Source organism: Muntiacus reevesi, chromosome 3, assembly GCF_963930625.1.
Source record: "Muntiacus reevesi chromosome 3, mMunRee1.1, whole genome shotgun sequence".
Classification (NCBI taxonomy): domain Eukaryota; kingdom Metazoa; phylum Chordata; class Mammalia; order Artiodactyla; family Cervidae; genus Muntiacus; species Muntiacus reevesi.
The window spans coordinates 171,278,514-171,303,194 of record NC_089251.1 but is presented as its reverse complement, the minus strand read 5'-3'; the positions used below and the strand labels follow the sequence as shown (position 1 = coordinate 171,303,194).

The 24,681-nt window shown below is 43.0% G+C and overlaps 1 protein-coding gene across 2 annotated transcripts in view; it reads left to right on the top strand.

Annotated features, from left to right (window-relative positions):
* MTHFD1L (methylenetetrahydrofolate dehydrogenase (NADP+ dependent) 1 like) overlaps positions 1-24,681 on the top strand; it is a 174,162-nt gene that overhangs the window by 19,875 nt on the left and 129,606 nt on the right. For both annotated transcript variants that reach the window (XM_065931123.1, XM_065931124.1), the window contains exons 8-11: positions 11,066-11,177; positions 17,153-17,241; positions 17,519-17,616; positions 20,354-20,527. In XM_065931123.1, the coding sequence (XP_065787195.1) occupies positions 11,066-11,177; positions 17,153-17,241; positions 17,519-17,616; positions 20,354-20,527 (473 nt within the window). The remainder of the gene's footprint in view (positions 1-11,065; positions 11,178-17,152; positions 17,242-17,518; positions 17,617-20,353; positions 20,528-24,681) is intronic.

Genomic DNA, 24,681 nt, shown 5'->3' with positions numbered 1-24,681 from the left:
TAACAGGCTTTGGTGCAAACAGCTCTGGATTCAAGCCTTCGTTGTTATTTAACTTCGCTGAACCTGTCTCCTCATGTGTAGAACGAGGATCTTAATACTCCCTGCCTCTCGGGGCTGCTGTGAGAATTCAGTGATCCTGCCGGTTTGCTTAGCACAGGACTTGGCACCTGTTAACATCCCCAGTAATAGCTTGGCTACGGGCAGATGGTGAGTCAGGAAGGTCACTGGCAAGTTTCACCATACAGATGTGCAGTTGATCCTTGATGTGGAAATGGAAAGGCCAGTGGGTCAATCGCTTGTAAGGAGGTAATAAAACTGTAGGACCCAGGGTTCCTTATTTGAAGCCTGGCACACATGCTTCCGAGGTATGACTGGGTATAAAGAGAGTCCGTCTGTCTGTGAGGTCTCCCAACAATACGTGGAGGCCGAGGAAACCAAATCAAAAACAAAACTAAGAGACAGTGTCCCCGAGAGAGTGTGTCCAGCTTTGGCCAGTCCAGGCCCGCCATCTGGTCCTCAGCTCCGCTGCTATGGACCTCTTCCTTCTCTGATGCCCGTGTCCTCTCAGAAGCCACTTCATATCAGGTCACGTCTCCTGGGAATTCCTGGTTTACTGATCACTCTTTGTAGGAATAGTATTCCTTCCTGCAATTTTGAGGGATACTTATATCTAGTTAGTTAAATAGAGATGGATTTCATCTCTGTCAACAACCTGACAATCTAAGGATAGTCTGGATACTGTTGTTGTTCAGTCGCTCAGTTATGTCTGACTCTGCAACCCCATGGACTGCAGCATGCCAGGCTTCCCTACCCTTCACTATCTCCTAGAGTTTGCTCAAACTCATGTCTGTTGAATCAGTGATGCCATCCAACCATCTCATCCTCTGTTGCCCCCTTCTTCTCTTGCCCTCCATCTTTCCCAGCCTTGGGGTCTTTTCCAGTGAGTCAGCTCTGCGCACCAGGTGGCCAAACTATTAGAAGTTCAGTTTCAGCATCAGTCGTTCCAGTGAATATTCAGGGTTGACTTCCTTTAAGATGGACTGGTTTGATCTCCTTGCTTTGCATACTGATTACATATAAAACTTTTGTGGACCCAGAACATGAGGGATTGAGATTTGCCTTTTTAGAACACTACACAAAACAGAGTGGACTTCTGTATTTGGAAGCTATAGTTTATGCCTTTCTGAGTGTATCATTGACAATTAAAAATAAGTTTTCTGCTTTATTCTGGAGCATCACTCTTGCGCTTTGAGATGCATTCTGCATTTACATGGTGGGAGGAGAGGAATGTCTAGGCATTGGTCCAGATTACCCGCACTCTATAGAGCATCAGCTGTTGGTAAGCTAAAGCATTGGGTATGACATTTTTGGTTTGAGCTAAGGAATTACCCTCCTTCCTGCACCCAGACGTAGGCCTTTTACTCAGCTCCTCAGGACCCTGGAGTGAAATGACACCCCGATGTAGGAGGGGACAGCCATCTGCCCTGTGAGAATTGGCCTACATTTAGAGATGCCCTCTTTCTCACCCCAGGGAGTTCACCTTGATGCTAGAAGGATATGTTCTGTATTGAGTATTTCTGAGACGGAGTGGTTCCTCTCTCCAGGATAAGGAGGCTGGCTGGCACCTCAGGGCTGTGCTTTCCACCCTACACACACACACACACACACACACGCACACGCACACACACGCACACGCACACGCACATGCACACACACACACACAGGCACATGCACACACACACACACAGGCACACACACAGAGACACACACACCCCGTACGCTCCGCTGGCTGAAAAGCCTCTTCTGACACAGCTGGAGGAGGATGGCAGAACGGCCTCCAGCTGCAATGAATCGGGTCAATCCCAGCTGTGTGTATAAGAAATAACCCAGAAAGAAGAGAGCCGTTTTATTTTGTTTTTCTCAGAGTATCTTGTTTCTCCTTCTGAGCAGATTGTCAAGACTAGCCCTAACAGTAAAGGGAAAAATATAGGTCTTTCACACTTGAAGGATCAAAGTAAGCCAAGCTTTTTGAGCAAAAGTTAATTTTTCAGAGTCGTTTTCCACTTTAAATTCAGTACATCGCATGCCTTACAAAAGGCTTTAAAAAGTGAATTGGGAAATTCTAAATATATGCGTATTATACATAGGAGCGCTTGAAAAAATACTCTTTTCCCAAGATTGGTGGGGAAACGTTAGCTTTTAAACTGGACTAGATTAGCCATTTACATGAGTGCTTTTTCTTTTTTCTATACTTTTTTTAAATACAACTTTTAATGCATTTGTCTTAAATCAGGTAGGAAATTACAACTGTAGTTTCAAACCAAAAATACAAGAATACTGGCTTCTCTGGAAATCTGTATTTCCTCACACGGCTTGGAGTTAACTAACTAGTGTCTCTCCACTTCTTGTAGAGCAGGCCTAATGGCAATGAACTCCTGCTTTTTTAATATGCAAATGTTTAACATGCAAATTCCCTTTTTTTTCCTTTTTTTGGCTACGCTTCATGGCATGTGGGAATCTTTCTGGAACCCCTGCTCCCTGTAGTGGAATCGTAACCACTGGATCACCAGGGAAGCCCCCCTCTTTTTTTTTTTTTTTTGAAGTCCAGGTTTGTTGGATATAGAATTCTCAGTTGACAGATCTTTTTTTCTTCCAGCACTTTAAACCAGTAACATATGGTAATGGCAGTAAGGACATCAAAATAACCTTTGAGTTAGTGGTTACAGTGAACCAGGATTGTCATTCACTCATGTTGCCTTGTTGATTCTGCAGCCATCCTCTTCCCATGTCACAGATAGGAAACTGAGGCTCAGAGAAGTAAAGAGACTGAGCAAAAGAGACTGAGCAAATATATATAATTTTAAAACATTAGCGGTGGCAGTACAACCAGCACTTTTAGTCATTATCTCATGTCAGCTTTTATTCCAGATAGTCACAAAACCCAATCTTTAAAAGGACCTTCCAAGTTTAATATTTATTTAAATACCCCACAGCATAAGGGAACTTCATTCCCCAAGCAGCAATCAGACCTGTGTGCCCTCTGCTTTGGAAGTACAGAGTCTTAACCACTGGACCACCAGAGAAATTTCCTAATGTCTGATAATCTTTGAAACCCCAAAGTATCCAACAGCGTGGGCTGGGGAACATCAGAGGAACCAAGGTCCAAGACATGTGACTTGGGTTGAGTTCACCATTTTTTTATCCCCGCTCTTACTAATCCCACAGACACCTTCCTAAGAAAAAGGAGCCATTTCTTGGCTGAGCTTTGAGCTTGTCACCACCCCTGCGGGCTCACTGTCCAGGGGGGTGTGTCTACCCTTCCGAGAGGGCAGGGTGGGGGCCACCCTGGGCAGTTGTGTGGATTCGCAGTCCAGCCTCATTGATGTGAGTCCCTCCCCTGACCCTAGCCCTGTGTAATGGGTGAGTGGAGGAGACCCCACTGACCCCAGGGCGCCCCAGATCTTGTGCCAAGTAAATACTGAGGCTGTTGAGTAACGTGTGATGAGGTGACCTGGATAATGTAGGCCCCTGAATTTCCCTGTTTTCACTATTAATGGATTGAAAAACACCTTTGGATGTCAGCTCCCTTTCTTCTCACTCTTGCTTCTGCCTGATCACTGCATTAATTATTAACACCAGAGAAGAAGGTGGATAGAACTTTTGAAAAGCCCCCAAATCAGGCCATTTATATTTAGCTTGAGAAAAGGATCAGGGAGAGAATCTATTGAAACTTGGCATGAGATCCGGAGGGGGCGTGTAAAGTCTCAGATGGTTCAAGGCGTGTATTGCACAAAACGACAAGGGCTCCAGGCTGTGTCTCTGCAGGGAAGAGGCCGGTGGCTTCACCTCCTGTCCACCTGCGGATCGTCCTTGCTTGCCTGTCCACACCATCAGCAGAGCCTGTCTCCATGTTTAACTCTTCCAGCGTAAATGCTTCCTAAGGCCGTAGAATTAGAATACGCCAATGGGTAGGTCTCTGCATAGTCTATGAGTCTTCCCAAGTGGCACTAGTGGTAAAGAACCCACCTGCCAGTGCAGGAGATTTAAGAGACTTGGGTTCGATCCCTGGGTTGGGAAGATCCCCTGGAGGAGGACATGGCAACCCATTCCAGTATTCTTGCCTGGAGAATCCCATGGACAGAGGAGCCCCGAGGGCCACAGTCTATAGAGTCACAAAGAGTAGGACACAACTGAGGCGACTTAGCACGCAGGCATGCAGTTAGTCTATAGGGATAGAACACCTTACGTTTGTGTACAGATTTCGTTTTTCAAAACCTTTTCATGTATTTTTTTATTAGCGTTACACCCTGAAAATAAGGTGTCATGTGCAGTGCCTTGACCCTGGTCATTGATGACAAGAGCACAGCCTGGACTTGAATCCAGGTCTTGAAAACTCCCCTGCTGGCTCTTCCCTTCTTCACTTCTCAGAGGAGGCAGCTGAGCAGAGAGTTACTCCAGGGAAGTGGCATGCAGGAATCTGTTAATGTGCATCCCAGGGTTCAGAATCAGAAAGCACAAGTGTGGCAGGAAATGCAATCCTGAATTACCCACCGTTAATGCATCAGTTTGCATTAACAACACAGGATAAGCATAGATCACAAGGCTCTTCTGCCTCTGAATCGAGGCTCACTTCCTGTGGATCTGGGAACCAGAACTTGATCTCTTACACATTTTTGTGCTACATGCTTCTGTGTCTCTGTCATATTAGATTATCTTTCATAACGAATACATACACACAGGTGTGAGCACACGCTCTCTCTTTCTCAGCCTTACTTTTTAGTTTTATTTCTTCCTAGGGTGTGAGAAAGGGAATTTTTCTGGATGAATCTTTCAAAGTATGTCCACTGCTGGATTTGAGGTTGTGTTTTCCTTTTATCACCCATCATAATTTATGTGAGAATCAAGTAAACTTGAAGAGGGATTAACTGTCTTTTCTATCATTTGGGACACAACTGACTGTCTTTGATACTCTCTTCTCATATGTTGAGCAATAAGTATGTTAAATGATAAGGTGAGACATGCATTTTTGAGAAAAAGGAAGGTTATTTATTAACCCTTTGGGGTTTGACCCCAGGGTCGGGAAGATCCCCTGGAGGTGGAAATGGCAACCCACTCCAGTGTTCTTGCCTGGGAAATCCCATAGATAAAGGAGCCTGGCAGGCTACAGTCCATGGGGTTACAAAGGGTTGATCAGGATTGAGCCCGCAACACAGCTGCTCACTGGCTCAGTGACATCTCCATAGGGACGGAACACACTGGACTCAAAGGACAGATTTGCCCAGGCATGGTTGCTTATGCCCACTTCTGTAATAAAGTCACTGAAGGGTTGCTAATTGCTTTTAGCTTGCTTAGCCATTGGGCATCATTTGGAACTGGTCGACAACACCCTTTCCCCTTAGGCTGCTTGAGACAACCCAGTCCTCCTCCCCTGACTCCTGGGTCAGGAAGACCAGTCGTGGCCAGAGTCATGTCGTTTCTTCCTCTTCCCTTGTCATTTAAGATGAGTTCTGAGGGATCCCTTAGACACCTTTTTCTTCCCGTTCTACCTGTTTCCCTCGGAGATCTTACCCAAGCCTCAGCATTTAGCTATATCTCTGATGCTGGCAAATCCCACCCTGCGTCCCCACCCTCCTTTCCTTTCTCGGTTCTAGGCATCCTGCTTCCTACGGAGGTGTCCTCTGCCTGCTGCTTGTCCCAAGCTTTCCCTCTCAGCTCCCCCAACCCTTCTCAATCCAGCCCCCAGTGTCGTCGTCCTAAAAGACAAGCTGATGGAGCAAGGGCAACCCGGGAAGCCCAGTCTGACAGCTGCTTGTCTGTTATCAAGAAAAGGCCAGCAAATCCAGGAACTCGGCCTTTATTGAAAGAAAATGACTCTTCGTAAAAAAGAAAAACACCTCACTCTCATTAGGACTTTGCCTTGAGACAGCCACAGGGCCTCCAGGCCCCATGAGATTTCACAGACACCCTCTGTCATCACAGAGCACTGTGAAGACTCTTGTGCAGAACGTGTGATCTATAAAATCTCTCAACCGGCTCACACTAACCGCAGAGTGTCCCAGTTCATCGAAAGTGAAAGAACAAGGGCCAGTCACCGCCCACCCTCCCTCTGGGGAGCCCTCCTTCCCTTGGGACCCCACCTTGTACTTAACTGTGACAGCTGTGACAGACCCCCTTTGCAAGGGGACTGCCGGATGTTACACATAAGCCGGTTTTTTAAGTATTTTACCAACTGTATGGGCAAAATACGTAGAAATAGGGTGTTTCTTTTCCATAGTTCAGTGGTTTGTCCTGCCCCTTCATCGAGAAGACCCTAACTCTCAAATCTTGTAGTCCGGGATCTTTATTTTCTGATCCTCAGCAGCCTCAGTGTCTGCCCCAAGTGGAGATGGCAGGTGAATGAGTACGTTCACTGAAATCCTGGGTCTCTTTCATTCTCTCCAATCAGTGTAAATTCAGGAGCGTATCATTGGCTGGAGAGAGCCCCAGCTGATTTTTTCAAAAGTGATGTTCTTCATTTTGATTTGTTTACAGAACTCTGTCCATAACATTTGCAGGATGTAGAAGCAGGTTTGTTAGGTCTCAGGTAGTTCAATCACGATTCTTCTTTTAAAACCTATCCCAGCTTTCTGTATGCATACAAACCCCATACCTGAGGTTCATATATGCCCTTTCAAAATCGTTGATAGCAGAAGATAAATTCCTCTCTGCTGGCCAGGAATGTGAGGCTGTCTTTCCTGTAGTTTCCATTTTAAAAATGCATTTCCTTTGCTAAGTACGAAACTATGGTGTTCCTTATAACATTGCGAGTCCTCTCTCTCCTATCCGTCCTCTATCTCCCGCTCCATATTCTGAGACTTCTCACCCCTACTCCCACCCCCCAAAAAGAAAAATTTCAAGAAAAATAGTTTTCATGGTATCTAAACCCTCTAGCATTCCCACATGCTCCACACTAAATGCCTGCATATCTGTGTCTGGCGATTGTTTTAACATTTGGTCTTCCGCCTGGGGAGTGGGCGGTACACTCTAAGCTGCTTCCACTCAGGCCTCAGCAGAGAAGGCAATATTTTGTTATGAGTAAAGTTTCAAGCCAGGCTTTGGCCAAGGCCCTTCCCATTAGGGAGGAAGAAAGTAGAAACAGCCAGTGAGATGATAATTCTCCTTGAATTGTAGCTCATTAAAAAAAAACCTTGCCTGGGCCTCCGTGGCTTATTTATTGATGTAAGCATCTAGCACTTTTCCTTTCCAGAAAGAATTAGCATCTCCATTGCAATCATGACTGTGGGAGGAGATTTTTGTCTTTTCTCTGGGGATTGATTGTCTTCCAGTTGCTTATTCGCATAGCCCACTTTTGAGCTGAGTCTAGGTATGCATTTAAGGGGTCGGAATGAGATTTCTGAGATTTATAGGTAATGAAAAGAACAGGTTGTACTGAAGATACCACGTGTAGGAACTAAGCGCTCTTAGGGGACTCGAGTGAACCTGTGATCCTTGCTTTTTCCAAAATGAGCATTGCAGTCTTGTCCATATTTAACTCCTTTTCTGTAGATAGTTTAACGTGTTCTGTGTTTGCCGCCGTTGAACGTGGAAATGGCGTTTCTTGTCTGCTGATCACTTACAACAGGTGTTAAACAATTTGCGTTACTCTCGAGTCTTATTGTGGTTGACTGTCTACAGTGGTTAAGGGACTCGTATATTTTCTTGTTGCTGCTTAGTCGCTCAGTTGTGTCCAACTCTCTGCGGCCCTGTGGACTGTAGCCCGCCAGGCTCCTTTGTCCATGAAATTTTCCAGGCAAGTATTTTGGAGCAGGTTGCCATTTCCTACTCCAGGGGACCTTCCTGATCCAGGGATCAAACCTGCGTCTCTTGTATCTCCTGCATTGGCAAGCAGATTCTGTACCACTAGCGTCACCTAGGGATCCTACATGTTTTCTGATCAGACATTTAAAATCCTCTTTCCTTAAGGACACATTTTTCCCCTAAAAATAAAAGCACCTACAAGTCTAGCTGCTTTTCAGCTCTATCTGTTGAGAACCCATGTGACCATAACACACTCAGTCCAGTTCAGTGACTCAGTCGTGTCTGACTCTTTGCGACTCCATGGACTGTAGCACGCCAGGTTTCCCTGTCCATCACCAGCTCCCGGAGCTTGCTCAAGCTCATGTCCATCGCGTCGGTGATGCCGCCTAACCATCTCATCCTCTGTCGTTTCCTTCTCCTCCTGCCTTCAATCTTTCCCAGCGTCAAGGTCTTTTCTAATGAGTTAGTTCTTCGCATCAGGTAGCCAAAGTATTGGAGCTTCAGCATCAGTCCTTCCAATGAATATTCAGGACTGATTTCTTTTAGGATTGATGGGTTTGATCTCCTTGCTGGTAATATTGACTGTCAGTCAGTCAGTTCAATTCAGTCGCTCAGTCGTGTCCAACTCTTTGCAACCCCATGAATCACAGCACGCCAGGCCCCCCTGTCCATCACCAACACCAGGAGCTTACTCAAACTCATGTCCATCGAGTCGGTGATGCCATCCAGCCATCTCATCCTCTGTCATCCCCTTCTCCTCCTGCCCCCAATCCCTCCCAGCATCAGGGTCTTTTCCAATGAGTCAGCTCTTCACATGAGGTGGCCAAAGTATTGGAGTTTCAGCTTCAGCATCAGTCCTTCCAATGAACAGCCAGGACTGATATCCTTTAGGATGGACTGGGTGGATCTCCTTGCAGTCCAAGGGACTCTCAAGAATCTTCTCCAACACCACAGTTCAAAAGCGTTAATTCTTCGGCGGTCAGCTTTCTTCACAGTCCAACTCTCACATCCATATATGACCACTGGAAAAACCATAGCCTTGACTAGACAGACCTTTGTTGGCAAAGTAATGTCTCTGCTTTTTAATATGCTATCTAGGTTGGTCATAACTTTCCTTCCAAGGAGTAAGTGTCTTTTAATTTCATGGCTGCAATCACCCTCTGCAGTGATTTTGGAGCCCCCAAAAATAAAGTCTGACACTGTTTCCACTGTTTCCCCATCTATTTCCCATGAAGTGATGGGACCTCTTAATTTGTTTCACACTGTTGTGGTTTTTCCAGTAGGGACCTCTTTTTGAATGTGATTAATACCGACTCATTCCTGTGCCTTAATAAAGGGTAATGCTGATAAACAGTGAGCACCTTAAAAGCTGAAAAACAGTTGGGCTCCTTAGTGGTACTCAGTCAATTGCTTTGCCCTATTTGTGTGATCGGCCTTCCCTGATGGCTCAGTGGGTAAAGAATCTGCCTACAATGCAGGAGACAGGAGATGTGGGTTCGACTCCTGGGTCAGGAAGATCCCCTGGAGAAAGAGATGGCAACCCTCTCCCGTATTCTTGCCAGAAAAATCCCATGGACAGAGGAGTCTGGCGGGCTACAGTCAACGGGGTCACAAAGAGTCAGACAGAGCTGAGCGACTAAGCATGAGCACGTTTGCATGATCGGATTGACGAATGTTTCTGGGATGTTAATTTGTAAGGATTGGCTTTGTTGGCTCTTGACAAGATGTGCATTTAAATTTTCACCCTGCTTCTTTATCAAGGGAGCTCAGAGCTGCTCTTGAGCTTGGCTTTTTTGTTTGCAAAATTCCTAAGACTCTGGCAGATGCAGCCTCTTGCCCAGTGTTACAGAGTCCTTAGCCGAGTCTGTAATGCTGTTTGGGCACTGAAGCACTGTGACACTGGCCTGGTCCTGCCTGTACCTTTCAGTAATCCGCGTGTCCAGGCTGAAAGTGGATGAGGACCCCTACAGCCGACTCACTTCCTGGGCCTTTGGATGGATGTGTGAGGGTAGCCGCAGTGGGGGTGTTTTTATGTTTTGTCGTCCATTCCTGTCCGTTTGATTCTGAAGAGTCTGCCATCAGTTGCAGGGCGTTGACGTCTGGCAAAAGCAATGATGGAAGGGTTGTCAGTCCTGGAAAGTGGAGGGCAGTTAGCCTCCCTCTTTCTGCCTCAGCAGTATTGAATATTCTAAGGCTGAGTCCACTGGGAAGACGGGGTATACCACTGAGATTCTTGGCACTCCTCAGTCTCAGTTTACTTGTCAGTTAAATGGGCATAATGACACTCACCTCATGTATTTATGAGCTGACATGCGTAACTGTCACTATTTTCCCCACGGGTCTAGGTTTCCTTCTTCAGCTCAGTCCCTCCACATGTGGATGCAGTTTGAAGTCATCAGGTGCTTACTTGGTACTGGGATAGGTGGTCATTCTTTCGTTGACGCCAGAGCTAACGTTTCACCCTTCTTCAGAACTGTCCTCCCAGACATGTTCCTCCAGCGCTATGGTATCAAAATACAAACAGGGCAGACATGTCTTTTGTAGAAGGGGTTACACTCCAACCTTTTTCTTTAAGAAAACAAAACAAAGCAAAGCACTTTGACAAGACACTATAACCAGAACCTCAAGGAAAATGAGATTTTTTTTTCTGAACCAGCTCTAGCTTCCTTCTAAGTCAGGATGCTGCATGTGTTACCCTGCTCAGAGTACCATCTCCTCCTGCCAGCAGTGCAGTTTCCTTGGCCTCAGCCTTTTTCTCAGTATTCTAGTTAGTGATGAAAATGTGTCAGTGCTAAAAACACACACAGTATTTATGCTGGGGCTTCCCCCATGGCTGAGTGGTGAAGAATCCATTTGCAACGCAGGAGACACAGGTTTGATCCCTGGGTCGGCAAGATCCTCTAGAGAAATGAATGGCAGCCTACTCCAGTATTCATGCCTGGAGAATCCCATGGACCGAGAAGCCTGGTGGGCTACAGTCCATGGGGTCGCAAAGAGTCGAACACAACTTAAGGGACTCAGCATGCAGTTTATATGCTGGAGTGACTACCTGGAAGAAATTTTTAAAGCTTCCTTTCTAGGGTATGATAATCACATTCAGTTTGCACCTAGTTCGTTCGTTAGTAAAGTGATTCTGTCAGTACATCAGTGAGGAACTGACCTTGGGAATTGCGATTGTCATCTGTTACGTGGAAGGCATTTGATGCTGATCGTCACATCTTTATGCTACAGTTAAAAACATGTGTGGTATTTCTCTTTTTCTTTCTAGCTGCAGGAGGCTGACATTGTGGTCTTGGGCTCACCCAAGCCGGAAGAGATTCCCCTTTCTTGGATTCAACCAGGAACTACTGTTTTCAACTGTTCACATGATTTTCTATCAGGTAAATGGCTTTGGGTTGGTGCCAGGTCCCTGATCAAAGCAGACGCGATTGCAATAAGAAAGGCTGACCTTATTCAGAAAGAGTATGTGCCTGAAATGGTGGTCACTGTCAACATAGGAACACGGTCAAGGTGACCGCCTTTCCAGTTACTTATATTGGAACCATATTGTTGGGCAAAGAGCAACCAAGATGCCAGTTGCAGTAGCAGCCGCCTCCCCCGCCTCCCCTCATTGACATGTCCCCTGCTGTCCTCTAGCATCAAACAGACCAATCAGCTGTGACCTACAGCAGGCAGTTTGCACATGTGTGAGGTAAACTAGGAATAGTATTCTCACAGTCTTTCTAAAACAGCAGAATGCTTTCTCCTAGAGCAATCTTAGGTGAACTTCAGCACATAAAAGTAGGTGAAGACACAGCTGCCAGAGGGAAGGGAGTGGAGACCAGCTCCCCTGTGTTCATAATTTCCCTTTGCAGTGACCCCTCAAGCACTTCTTGGAGCCCCAGAGTCAATTCAGAATGCTGGGAAAGTCATCCTTAGAAACAGAAGAGGTCTTGGGATGGGTGTCGATGTTTGACGGCAATTGCTCCGGGATCCAGGAATGTCCTAGATCACATCAGGTCCCTCTCAGGGTAGCTGAAGCTGCGTCAGAGCCAGGATGCCCACCCAGAGGGCCAGTGGGAGCTGATCCAGCAGGCGGACCTTTTTCTTATTCACAGAAAGACCCTCAGGCTCTGAGAGCTCTGGACCACACCCAGCCCACCCTCTCGAGTCCCGTGACCTGTGTATGCAGCAGACAATGGCAGGGGAAGACACAGAACCTTCCTTCCTTGCTGCCTGTGGCTCCCAATTTCAACATGGGGTGGGAATGCGGGGCTGTACTGAGCTGTCCAGAGGATGGTGTTTTTTTTTTCTTTTTCCCCAAAGCTGGTCAAAGCTTGAGCCAAAAGGGGTAGAAGTCTCTATTAGTACAGGCGTTCTAGACCTTGAAACTTAGGCAGCCTCGCAACACAGAGTGACATAGAGAATAGTGTCTAGGAGAAAATAAATATAACTTCTGATTTGGTCACCTTGGGATGACCATTTTACATTTTTCCACTAAAAAAGCATTAAACTTAATTGTACTGGAACATAATAGAAAAGAAAGGAATATGCTAAAAGCTTTACTAGAATTCGTTTAACTATTTCTTCAAAAAGAGAAACAACGCACCTTCCTCTTTAGGAAATGTAACTTCTCCCAGAATTGACCAATCAGATTAAAAGCCCCTTGGAACTGAAGGGCGAAAGGTGGTGTGGGGTGTTTTTTGAAGGGAAGATGCTCAGGAATTTTCCAGAATGCTCATGTATTCAGCTCACAAACACACACATGAATGAAGCAATTAGAGGTACAGTATAATATGAAATGGAATTAATGGCTTTTTTTTAATACTTAAAAAGCATGCTCAATTCTCTACTCAATTCTTTCAAATATATGTACTTTGTGGGTGTAACTTTTTTTTCTGAAAAGAAAAAATGCTTAGCCCATCAACAGTGTACGTGCACTGTTTTGGAAGGCAGCTCTGCTCACCACTGAACCACCAATGCCATGCCCTGTTTTAATTTGCTCAGAACCCTAGTGGGATCAGGAAAGTCAGTTATGACTTCATTGTTATTTTTTTAAAGGAATGCTTCCTTGATACAGTGTTTACTTGCTTTTTTTTATTAGAGTTTTTATGTTGAGGGTGATTTTGGCACCACTGGTTGGAGATATGAGAGTTGACTTCAGTGTTCTTTTGGAATCCTGTGAGCCCTACAATTACATGAAGGTTGACGTATGTTTTACGGTTGAAATGGTGCCCTGTTTCTAATATGTTTCTTTTTTAAGACCATTATTTTTTAAAAGGTATTTTAAAAACATTAAATTTTGATGTAACAATTCTCTTTAGGGGGAAGAAAAAACAAGATTCTGTATGTAGACAGATTGCAGTTTATTTTTAGTTTATCTGGTCCAATATTAGCAGTTCTATTGATTTTTGAGTGTCCAGAATATTACCTGACACAGTAGAAGGGCTTAGTAAATACTGTGTTGAATGAGTGACTAAACATGGATTCAGAATTATTCTCTGCTTACAGTTTTAAGTTAGTTTCAGATACAAAGACATTTCCTTAAACTTGTTCTCCACTTAAAAAAACAGAGCTGATGGGGCAGAGGCAAAGATGAAAAAACGCTATGCTGATTAAACAGATGAACGTTTTCCAGTCGGCACTATTTCTAATAGCATTTCGTTTCTCAGTAGTCAGAAGTTTTCGTTTTAGCAACTTCGATTAGTATGAGAATTTAATCTCTGAATAAATTGAAGAAAGGCTTTTCCCCTCTTTTATATATAATTTTCCACTTGAAGCAAGCGAAGACCCTTTTCAAGCATTACTAAAAGGAAAGTTGCTTTTATTTCAACTTAACAGGAAAAGAATGTTTAATATACTTATGATTGGGTGAAGGCAGGGCTTTATAATGAACTTTTCCTGGTCATCTTAATGGTACAGGGTTCCCCTTCCCCCCTTGTAAAAGTAGATGGGATGCGGTGATTTATGGTGAGGTAATTCTATAGGGTCATTTTAGTGAATACGTAATCCCCAGAGAGATTTTCATGATGGCTGATAGCCCAGAGGCAGTGCTTGGAAAACAATTACACCTAACTTGTTGGATTGGGTCCCTCTTCTGTGGCATAAGTCTCATGCTTAGATTGAAAACAGGGCCATAGTAGGGTTCGGTTGTCTAGGTACAAGAATTTTATTTTCTAAAACATTATTTCAAATGAAAGAAATGGGCTCTGATTTTGAAATGCTCTGCATGCTAAAGGTCAAAATTCATCCTCAGCAAAAGCATCCTGTACCTAATATTCAGACTTAGTTTCTGATGTACCAAATGAGATAAAGGAGATACTGGTCTTATGTCTAGGACCCAGAGAAGAGTGTCAAAATGGCAACTTAAAGGGTCAGAGTAGTTCAGAGAGAGCATCATTTGAAGCAAACGTGATTCTGTAGAGTGGGGTCAGGGGGCCACGTCCCAGGACTCATGCTAATTAGAGTTGCTAAGATTCCCAGGGTGGTTTCAAAGCAGCTCCTATTTGAAAAGGGTCCTTCTGTTTTCCAGGGAAACATATTATAACACCTTAGCCTTAAATTTTCTCACTGTGGCAAGTTTGGTTACTGTAAGAAAAGTGATAAGTGAAAGGCCATCTTTTAAAGGGATTCACTGACTTGTCCCTGGAGGAGGGAGCTGTGAGCTAATGGGGAGTGTTAGTGGGAAGTGAAAAGAGCCATTTGGTTTGGGGGCCCTGCTCAACTTACAGAGTGAGTGTGGACAGCCCTCCGGCTGGGGCCTGGCCTCTACATAGGCAGTGGGCGTGAGATAATGATTTCCTTTTTTGAGTCTCCTTAGTCAAGAAATTTACTAATCATGTATTCTAGATTCCCTGACATCTTAATTGCTTCAGTTTCTCCATATTCAGAACTTTCCATTCCATTTTAAGATTGCATTGATTCCTACTACAAAAGCAACACAGTGGTTGTAACAGAAAAGGTTCGAAGTATATCACAGGGAAGAAAAAAAATAGCTAACTTCTGACTCAGTCAACTTGAGGTATCCATCTGAGATTTTTTTCCCATTTAAAAATTACACTTCATTTTATTGGCTGGAATATAGTAGAAGGAAAAGCAAATAATACACTAAAGCATTACAGAAATTCAGACAACCTTCTTTAAAATGAGAAATGCTGGTTCCTACAAGAGTCTTCTAAAATTTGAGATATGTGTGTCTCTTATGTTGTCTTTTAAACTCTTACTTGATTTTAGCTGCATTCTATTGTATGCAAGACAGTAGCTAAGAGTGTGAAATTGTTCACTGTGTAATTCTGTAGGTGAAGTAATCTTCATTCACATGGGTATTCATAATTATACTCCTGGAACATCCATTTATAAGTTGAATGCAACTTTTTCTTATTTCCCCATCATTTAAAGGTAGAGGTAAGAATGAGGGAAGCATATTTCTTTTCCTTAGGGGTTGGGTAAAACCTTTAGATCAGATCTCTAGTGATTCAAACAAAGCAAATCTTTCTCATTCTCTAGACTCTTGGCTTTTGCCTAAATATGATGTATAAAACTGAAGTGTTGCTAATCTCTTTAAACAATACATGAGGGATATGATTTTCTAACACCCTTAATACATCTGACAATAGAACATCACAAACACTTACTCTTAAGTGTTATGTTTTCTTTCTTGCAAAGGACTGTCAGCAAAATGGATAAATTTAAGAGTAGAGTGGTCCAAAAAAGAACAAGATAGTCTCTTACTTTAAAAAATTTACTGTTAGCAACATAGGCTAAAGCATTTTTACATGTGCGTTTACTTTTCACAAACTTCCTAAGTGCCAACCACAGTAGAATTCTTATAAAATGCTTCTCTGTATTTTAAAATTCAGGTAATCCTCAAACTTAATGTCTTAAAAATACCACTTCTTAGTTTTCTAAAAACATTTTATTTGGTTGCAGCACTTGGGATCTTTAGTTGCAGGTTGCGAACTCTTAGTTACGGCATATGGGATCTGGTACCCTGACCAGGGATTGAACCTGGGCCCCATGCATTGGGAGCACAGTCTTAGCCACTGGATCATCAGTTCAGTTCAATTCAGTCGCTCAGTCGTGTCTGACTCTGCAACCCCATGAACCGCAGCACGCCAGGCCTCCCTGTCCATCACCAACTCCCGGAGTTTACCCAAATCCATGTCCCTTGAGTTGGTGATGCCATCCAACCATCTCATCCTCTGTCATCCCCTTCTCCTCTTGCCCCCAATCCTTCCCAGCATCAGGGTCTTTTCCAATGAGTCAGCTCTTCACATCAGGTGGCCAAAGTATTGGAGTTTCAGCTTCAGCATCAGTCCTTCCAATGAACACCCTGGACTGATCTCCTTTAGGATGGACTGGTTGGCTCTCCTTGCAGCCCAAGGGACTCTCAAGAATCTTCTCCAACACCACAGTTCAAAAGCATCAGTTCTTCAGTGCTCATCTTTCTTTATAGTCCAACTCTCACATCCATACACAACTACTGGAAAAACCATAGCCTTGACTAGATGGACCAAGGAAGTCCTAATTTTGATGGAGAATTGGCTCTGTCACTTTTTTTTTTTTAATAATTTTATTTATTTATTTCCTCTGGGCTTGCTGGGTCTTTGTTGCTACTCAGGCTTTCCTCTAATTGCAGCAAGTGGGGGCGACTCTGTAGTTGCAAGGAGGGAGTGTCTCATTGTAGTGGCTTCCCTTGTTGCAGAGCCCGGGCACTGGGGCACACGGGCCACAATAGTTGTGGTTCCAGGGCTCTGGAGCACAGGCTCAGTAGTTGTGGCAAATGGGCTTAGTTGCTTCACGCACGGCATGTGGGATCCTCCCGGACCAGGGATCGAACCTGTGTCTCCTGCATTGGGCACACAAGTTTTTTACCTCTGAGCCTGGCTCTGTCACTTTTAGGACAAGGATTTTATAAAGCCTGATCTTTCACATAGCATTCTACCTGGGCTTATTCTGTAGGCATTTAGAGCTTCCTTTTTATACTTTGTAATCATACATGGAATTGCTTTGACTTTATATGTGTTGTTTAAACATACATATAATATGCCAGGCACTTTTTATACCATATCACATCCAGTTCTCACAAAACTCTGTAAGGTTGAACAACATTAATTAACAAGCCCAAAGTCACAATTGCCAGTAAGAGGTAGAGGCAAGATTTTAATCCAGTCAAACTCTAAATCTGTGGCCCAATTGGGAGCCCCAAGGCTATGCCAGGACCTGTCTGGTGACCTACTACCTGTAGCTATGCCATGACACGCTCACTTCCTTGGTTGAAAATGAGAACGTCGTTCATCATCTTGGCATTTTACAGGGAAAAAACAGTAGGCTACAAATGACGATATGCTGAAAGTCTTTTTTTTCCTTTCCCCAGGGAAGGCTGCATGCGTTTCTCCTGGCGTCCATGGTATTAGTCCCATCGCTGAAGATGTGAGTCTCCTTGCTGCTGCTCTGCGGATTCAGGTTTGTCTAACCCAGTTATTTGAGAATTTTTTAATTAATGAATGCAAACTTTTTAAAATTGAACTTGGATCTCACGTTTTCTTTTTTTAAGAAAATCCTACACATTTAATGACATGTGAGTAAAATTATTCCCGAGGTCCACTTGGATTATTTTGCAACTTTTGTTCCTTTTCATGAAACAGTATCCCTGAATGATGCTTAGTATTTTCATAGTTTAGATACGTAAGCCGTCAACTTTTACTTGTCTAACATCCCTTCCTTCCTACCCCCATTAAAGAACATGGTCAGCAGCGGAAGGAGATGGCTCCGTGAGCAGCAGCACCGCAGATGGAGACTTCACTGCTTGAAACTTCAGCCTCTGTCCCCTGTACCAAGGTATTCGGGTGATTTGTTTATACTGTCAGCTCACCTTAGATACCCAAAGTTATCCATTGAATGGGGGCACAACTCAGGGTCTTATGGCTTTGATGATAGATAGCGTTCTCTAATCAAATTGCTGCACTGTTTTTTCCTGTCCTTTAATTCCTCCAAAATTAAATAATAATGAGCATGTTTACCATATTCTATCGATTCTGAGATATAGATTTTTTCATACTTCTGAAATCAGCACGCACATTCCTCTCAAAGATGTATCTTGTATTCAGTGGTAGTGTTTTTTCTTAAAATAACGGTACCTCAGATTTGACAAAATATGGTACTTTTTGGAATATGCTTCTCCTTGTCAGAGATGCCCAACACACCCAGTCAGCTTGGTCTGAAGGGCCTTGTAGGTTTCTATGCTGGGGATGAATGACCAACCAAACCAATCACCATTCCACATGGGAGTGGAGCTCCGCTTTCTTCAGAACATAGTGGTATCTGCTCTGACGGGACACTCTGGGACAGTCCAGATGGATATTTTCTTGAGTGATAGTTAATGAAGTGAAAGCTACATATTCCCTCTGTGTGAATTTGGAAATGCAAACTGCGGGACAGTCTCAGCATGTGATTTTAGAACAGTTCGTTAGATAAGCTATCTCAGCCAGATAGATGACAGATGCATTTTCCAGCCTCAGAGTGAATCCCCTATGGTTGCCCCTCTATTACTGAATTGGCCCAACCCCCTTCCTGCAGAAGACACCCTTAAGGCCAGCGATTAAACAGGTGATCCTGCTTGCCGTCTTGGAATACACAGAATGTAGGCGATGACACCACCAGGAATTGACTCATTTTTCACTTGATAACCAGTTGTTTTTCAGAACTGACCTGTTTCCTTGGGTCACAGCCAACCACTATGATTCGATTATACCCACCAGGCTGGTGAAACCCTCCAAGCTGTGTTTTCACTCCTCAAATAGACTAAACATCTTAGTCATCTTCTGGTTCATTAATACATAAATTCCAAGGAATGTTCTTTGTCCTAATCATCCCTATATTAGTGCCATCTGTTTCATAAAATATATCTTGATTACTTATGTTGTTATCGCACCTTCATTTTTAGAAGTCAGTGAGTAAATTCTATTCGCAGAGAGCTTAGAGAAAATTGAGAAGAACTCGGCCAAATTGTGTACCAAAGTCTTTGTACAAATCCAGATAAATCCACTTGGAGGGGAAAAGTCCTTAAATTGCTTAAGCAAATCTGACTTCCAGAGCCACTGGGGAAAGCAAGTCAGGGTGAGTAGTTTATAAATCACTCAGAAAATCAGAATGATGTCACCGTCACTCTTCAGCTAGTGAAGAGAAAACCTGGGAGATATTCCAAGAGTAGCCTATTCAATTTAGGAGATTGTGGGAGGAGAGAGACAGAAAAAAAGGTGTAGCCAGGAAGGCAAAATGAAGTGGGACCATGGTCAGTGAAGCAGGGAGGAGACCCAGAAAGGAAAATGCTAGGGGATCTGGGGGAGAGGTTAGATGTGTGTAGTCGCTTAGTCACGTCTGATCCCGTGGACTGACTGTAGCCCACCAGGCTCCTCTGTCCATGGAATTCTCCAGGCAAAAATACTGGAGTGGGTTGCCGTATCCTTCTCCAGGAGATCTTCCCCACCCAGGGATCAAACCCGGGTCTTCTGTACTGGGGCAGATTCTTTACTGTCTGAGCCACCTACCTCTCTGCAGTCACAGAGCTCCACCCACATCCAGGCCAAGACACCCTTCCCCCTCTCCAGCTCAAGTGTATATTGAAAGTAGGTTTTCTGTGACTTCTTGCACGAAGGTCAGGCTTCATGGGTCATGGAGGAGAACACGAGATAATGTCAGGGCTGAGAGTAGATTGTCTGCAGTAGCAACAGAAAAAAATAGAGCCTGCCAGTGGAGAGACCGTTGTGCCCCAAAATTGGGGCTCCAGCGCCAATCAGGAGACAGCTGCACCATCAGACGTCAGCCCCCCAGACTAAGTCACAGACAGGTGGATCAGACAGACTCCCAATAAGAGAAGCAGCTGAGCTCAGAAGCCTTCTGAGAAGCTTAGCACATGCTGATTTCTATAGCATTCCTGTTAAGATGAGCGGCAACGTGTGCATCATTGTTCGCCCAGCGACACTCCAGAGTTCCTAAAATTTCCTGTGTCTGAAGTTGAGCTTCAGGGCACTAGCTCCATTTACCGACAGTTATGTAATTAATGAAATATTTTGCAATGCAGTTTTGGACTTGAACTAGGGACGCGATAGGAAAAGTATGGACACAGATGAAACACAAGAGCATTTCCACATATTTGAATCGCCAAGAGACACATGTGGCTAGCCCAGTAGGAAAGCATTATGCAATAAGCCTGTATTCCTGGTTAAAGAATTCAGCGATGACCCATAGAAGACCTTGTGCTCTAATCATGGTATTATCTTTAAGGGTGGCCTTTGGGCACATTGTAATATGCCGTCTCCTTTCCTATGGCAGAGGTGTATCCTTGTACCTGGGCAGAAGTTTAGAATTATGAGTTTTAGAGTTGTTTCTCTATCTAAAGGAACGTACTGTTTTCTCATGTACTTTAATTGTTAGCAGTTGTACATAATCCTACTTGGCAAAAAGGACCACAAGGCATTTGATTTAATTGTTGGCGTGGTGGGTGGAAGTTTTCTACACTAGCAGCGACCACCTAAGCCGAGCAGACTCTCTTACCTCTTCTGTTCCCCCCACCCAGTGATATCGAGATTTCGAGAGCACAGACTCCAAAAGCTGTGGAGATCCTTGCCAAGGAGATAGGATTGCTTGCAGATGAAATTGAAATCTATGGCAAAAGCAAAGCCAAAGTACGTTTGTCCTTGCTGGAAAGGTTAAAGGATCAAGCAGATGGAAAATACGTCTTGGTTGCTGGGTAAGAGCAATTTTTTAAATCTCTTTTACTAAGAATTCACGTTTGTAAAACTCTGTACCCTATTTATATCGCCACACCCCTCCAATCCATCCTCTTCTCCAACTTTGACATTATTTTGTCCATTTCACTTGGTACTCCTTCATCTGATGTGGGATAAGTTTTTATTTTCAATGCAAACCAAATGAGTCCCCTCCACAGAATGTAAAGTGTAGCAAGTTCCTAATCCAGGGCTTGGCTTTCTGTTTCTCATATTGTGTTTTGATCACCCTGGTTCCGCCTTGAATTTTTCATTTTGCTTTTCATGATTAAAATCAAAGTAAGAATTGAAAGTAAAAATATTTTGAGCTGAACATTGTGCTTTTTTGGGTTCTCCTTAGAAATAACATTAGAAAATTAACAGATACTTGTGTGAGATGTCAGACTTTTCAGTTAGTAACCTTAATATTTATGATTTTGCATTATAAAAACTCATTTCTCTTTCTTGCATTTCAGAATTAATGTTGGGTTGTTTACATTTATGTCACTCATTTTATAAAAGGCAAATGCATAGTTTTCTTGTGAAGGAGCATTGGCTTTATTTTGCCTCTTAAAAAAAAAAAATATTCACCAGCTGAAGAACGATAGAAAACAAGGGATTGCAAATATTTATTTAATGTGACCCGAGGGAACATCAGGAGAGCATATAAATTCCTTTGTTGTCTTGAAATGTCATTGCATTGACTTACTAATGATATATAGGCCAAGGCTTGGGGCACAAAACCTTATTTATTAACAGGAAGAGACATTTCTTTTATAACTGGACTTGACTCATCGTTGAGTTGTTTTTTACATATCTAATTATTCATGTAAGTGCTCTCTTTTTCTGGTTATAAAAATCATGCATACTTGTAAAATTTGAAAAATACAGAAAGTTATAAACAAAGTATAAACAGCTGTTCACATTTGAGACCATCTTGACACAGATGCAGTCCGTCATAAATGCAGTCGTGCTGCACACGCCGTTCTGTAAGCAAGCAGATTATTAACAGTATGTTGTATACCTATCTTCATGTGAGTCAGCGTAGAGCTATGTTATCATTTTGCATGACTGCATGACATGCTACCACTCACATCCAGGTTCTTCAGTATGCTGGGGGACGGGACTGGGAGTGGTGGTAATGGTGGTAAAAATACCTGGCATGAGGGTGGGGTCCATTTTACAATCTTCCCAGCATTGAGAAGCACAGCTGTGGCTCAGCCACTGATAATACAGCATGTTCTTATTCTTCGAGTGTGTTGAGGCAGAAAAAATGGTCTGAAAATATCATAGAGATGTCCCATAATTTATTTAACCAGTTGTCAGTTGATGGGGTCTTAAATTGTTTCCCATTTTTGGCCATTATAAATCGTGCTGAAATTAACAACCATGAGCATGCATCTTTGTACTTGTATCCAATGATGTTCTTAGGAAAGAAATCCCTAGAGATGAACTCAATTTTTCATTCCTGCAAATAGAGATAAAAGTACAAATAAAGCAAGATAGTATCCTTAGTATCATGTCATTAATGGTATAGTGATTTCTTTACATTTCTTCCTCTTCCTCCTTTACCCTCCCACCTCCTTGTCCTCGTCTCAGTCTTCTTTGGTGGTTGTTTTCTTAAAGGGATGGAGGGCTAGAGTCATTCTGTGACTGTGTTTTTAAGGAATTCATACCTTGCTGCAGTTCCTCAATTCTGTGGCTTAAACCTCTCTCAGGCCTCCAGACTCATGACAGCTAGATTCTCAATCCTAGTGGGATCCTCTCCATCCTAGGAACCCCAACACTAATGTCCCCATAACTGAGCTTCAGGAAACCTCTTCAAGAGCAGATGTTGGCCCCATCAGAAGCACCCTCTGGAGCAGATCTGTGGAAGGAGCCAGCTGACTTGGGGGAACTCCTGGGTCCAAGATTTTGGAGTAAATATCTAGGCATCATTGCTTTTCTGGAAGTGTACTTGATAAGAGTTTGTTTACAGTGAATTCATTAACTCTTAGACATGAAAAGTGAAAGTCGCACAGTTGTGTTCAACTCTTTGAGATCCCATGGACTGTAGCCTCTTCCATGGAATTCTCCAGGCAAGAATACTGGAGTGGGTTGCCATTTCCTTCTTCAGGGGATCTTCCCAACTCAGGGCTCGAACCTGGGTCTCCTGCATTGCCGGCATATTCTTTACCAACTCGGGAAGCGCTATTAGACATGTAGGACATGAAGAACTTCCAAAGCAAATTGAGCATCTTATCCACATATTTGTCATCCCTTCTCCCAGGTTTTAAGTGCTCTTGGTAAGCAGGTTTGCTGGTTTTCTCACCCCGCTTAAGAGCGGAGGGATTAGGAAAACTCAGGAGGATGCGGTCTCAGTTGATGAAGGAGGAATCAGGCAGCCACTTTCCACATGGAGTGGCTCTGTTTTGAGATTGTCAGTATTGGAAGTAAAAGCACAAATCTAGACGAGACCCTGCCCTTTACTGGAATCAAAGAATTGGTATTTCTGAAAAAAAGCCTCTGATGGTATCATTATCAGATTCCTAACTTGAAGTCATACCATCAAGGCCTGGCCTCCAGCCACATGCTGGAGAGTGCCCACCTGCCTGGCCGTCTAGGATTGTCACTACGTGTTGGCCCATACCCAGTAGGGCATGGTTCTGCCCTGGCTCTGCTGGCCTTGATGTGTGTCCCTGAGCTGAAGAAGACTAGCTGTATGTTGTACATGGAAGTGAAAATTAAACCTGAATTCTCAAGTAGAGGTTTAACCCCAAGAGATCAACCGTTGTTTTTCTAAAACGCTGCTATAAATTCCCTTACAGACCTATGAAGGAACGAAAATCCAAATTGTACTTCTTTCACCTGCATTGAAAAAGAAGCCACGAATGTAGGACTTTGAGATGTATATATGCATCTGTCACAGAGTTTGATGGTTTTTAGAAAATAAATACCTCACTGCATTCTATAAGACAGGAAGGAATAAACTCCCTTCACCAACTCAACAAGGGATATCTTCTTAAGTGTGTAAACTGCCTTTGTTATCTAATCTTTTAATAGCTGCATGTTAGAAATCAGTTTAAAATAGCAAGACAGTCATTTTATTTGTAGTCTAAAATGAAAACTTCATTTGAAATAAAATCATCTTTCATTTTGGCCAGGTCAGTGACAGAAAAGTGACATTATCAAGCCATTATACACATGGCTGCAGCTTCTTTAGAAATATAAATTACCCATCCATTAAATGGAGAGTTTTTTTCCTTTTCCTGAAAGGTATTTTTTTTTAATCTGAAAATTACTCTGTTCCATTGACTAAAAATTTAGCATAAAGAAAAGTTAAAAGGAGAAGACAGTCTCTTATTACTCAGAAGTATTCAACATTTTTATATTTTCTTCCAGAATTTTATCTCTGCTTCTATCCTTTTTTACACATTGAAATCATGTCATAAATACTGTTTTGTGTCCAGCTTTTATCCCTGAATACTATAAGTCTTTTCTCATGCTTTAGAAAAATTCAAATACCCAAGTAATTTTTCAATAGACCTAAATAACAAATAATTGCTATTGTACATTTGAATTCATGTACAGATGTGACTTAAATATATCAACAGTGGGATTAAAATATAAAACCATGGGATTAAAAAAAATCTTCTACTATTAATAACCCAAATGCAAAACAGATTAATTCGTTTTTAAAAGCTATCCTTCAACCTTTAGTATTTCTTATTCCATCAGAATCATCTGTATTTCATCAGCTACACTTCGCGTGGTATTTACACCTACACATCACTTTATTTGCTCTGCCTGACAAAATGAAAAGTATTGGGAATTGTTCACGGAAAGATGCCAAAAGAATCTTAGGGGCTCTTGAGTTTTACATATTTTCCCAGTTACAGTAATGAAAAGGAATTTGTTTGAGAACTTGACTCGGAGTGCAGCTGCAAGGCATTGAGAGTGTGTGGGTCTCCATCCGTCCTTCACTGATTTCCATACAGAAATTTTTAGAATTTCTCTCAATCGCGTGGACTGAGTGTGTCAAATCCGTGAATACGCTGAATTTCACATTAAAGAAAACTTAACTTTTCACATCACTATTTTTCCCCTCTAGAGTGCTAAATACCTGATTTGATTTTATTTATCTTTTAATGCTTCAAAC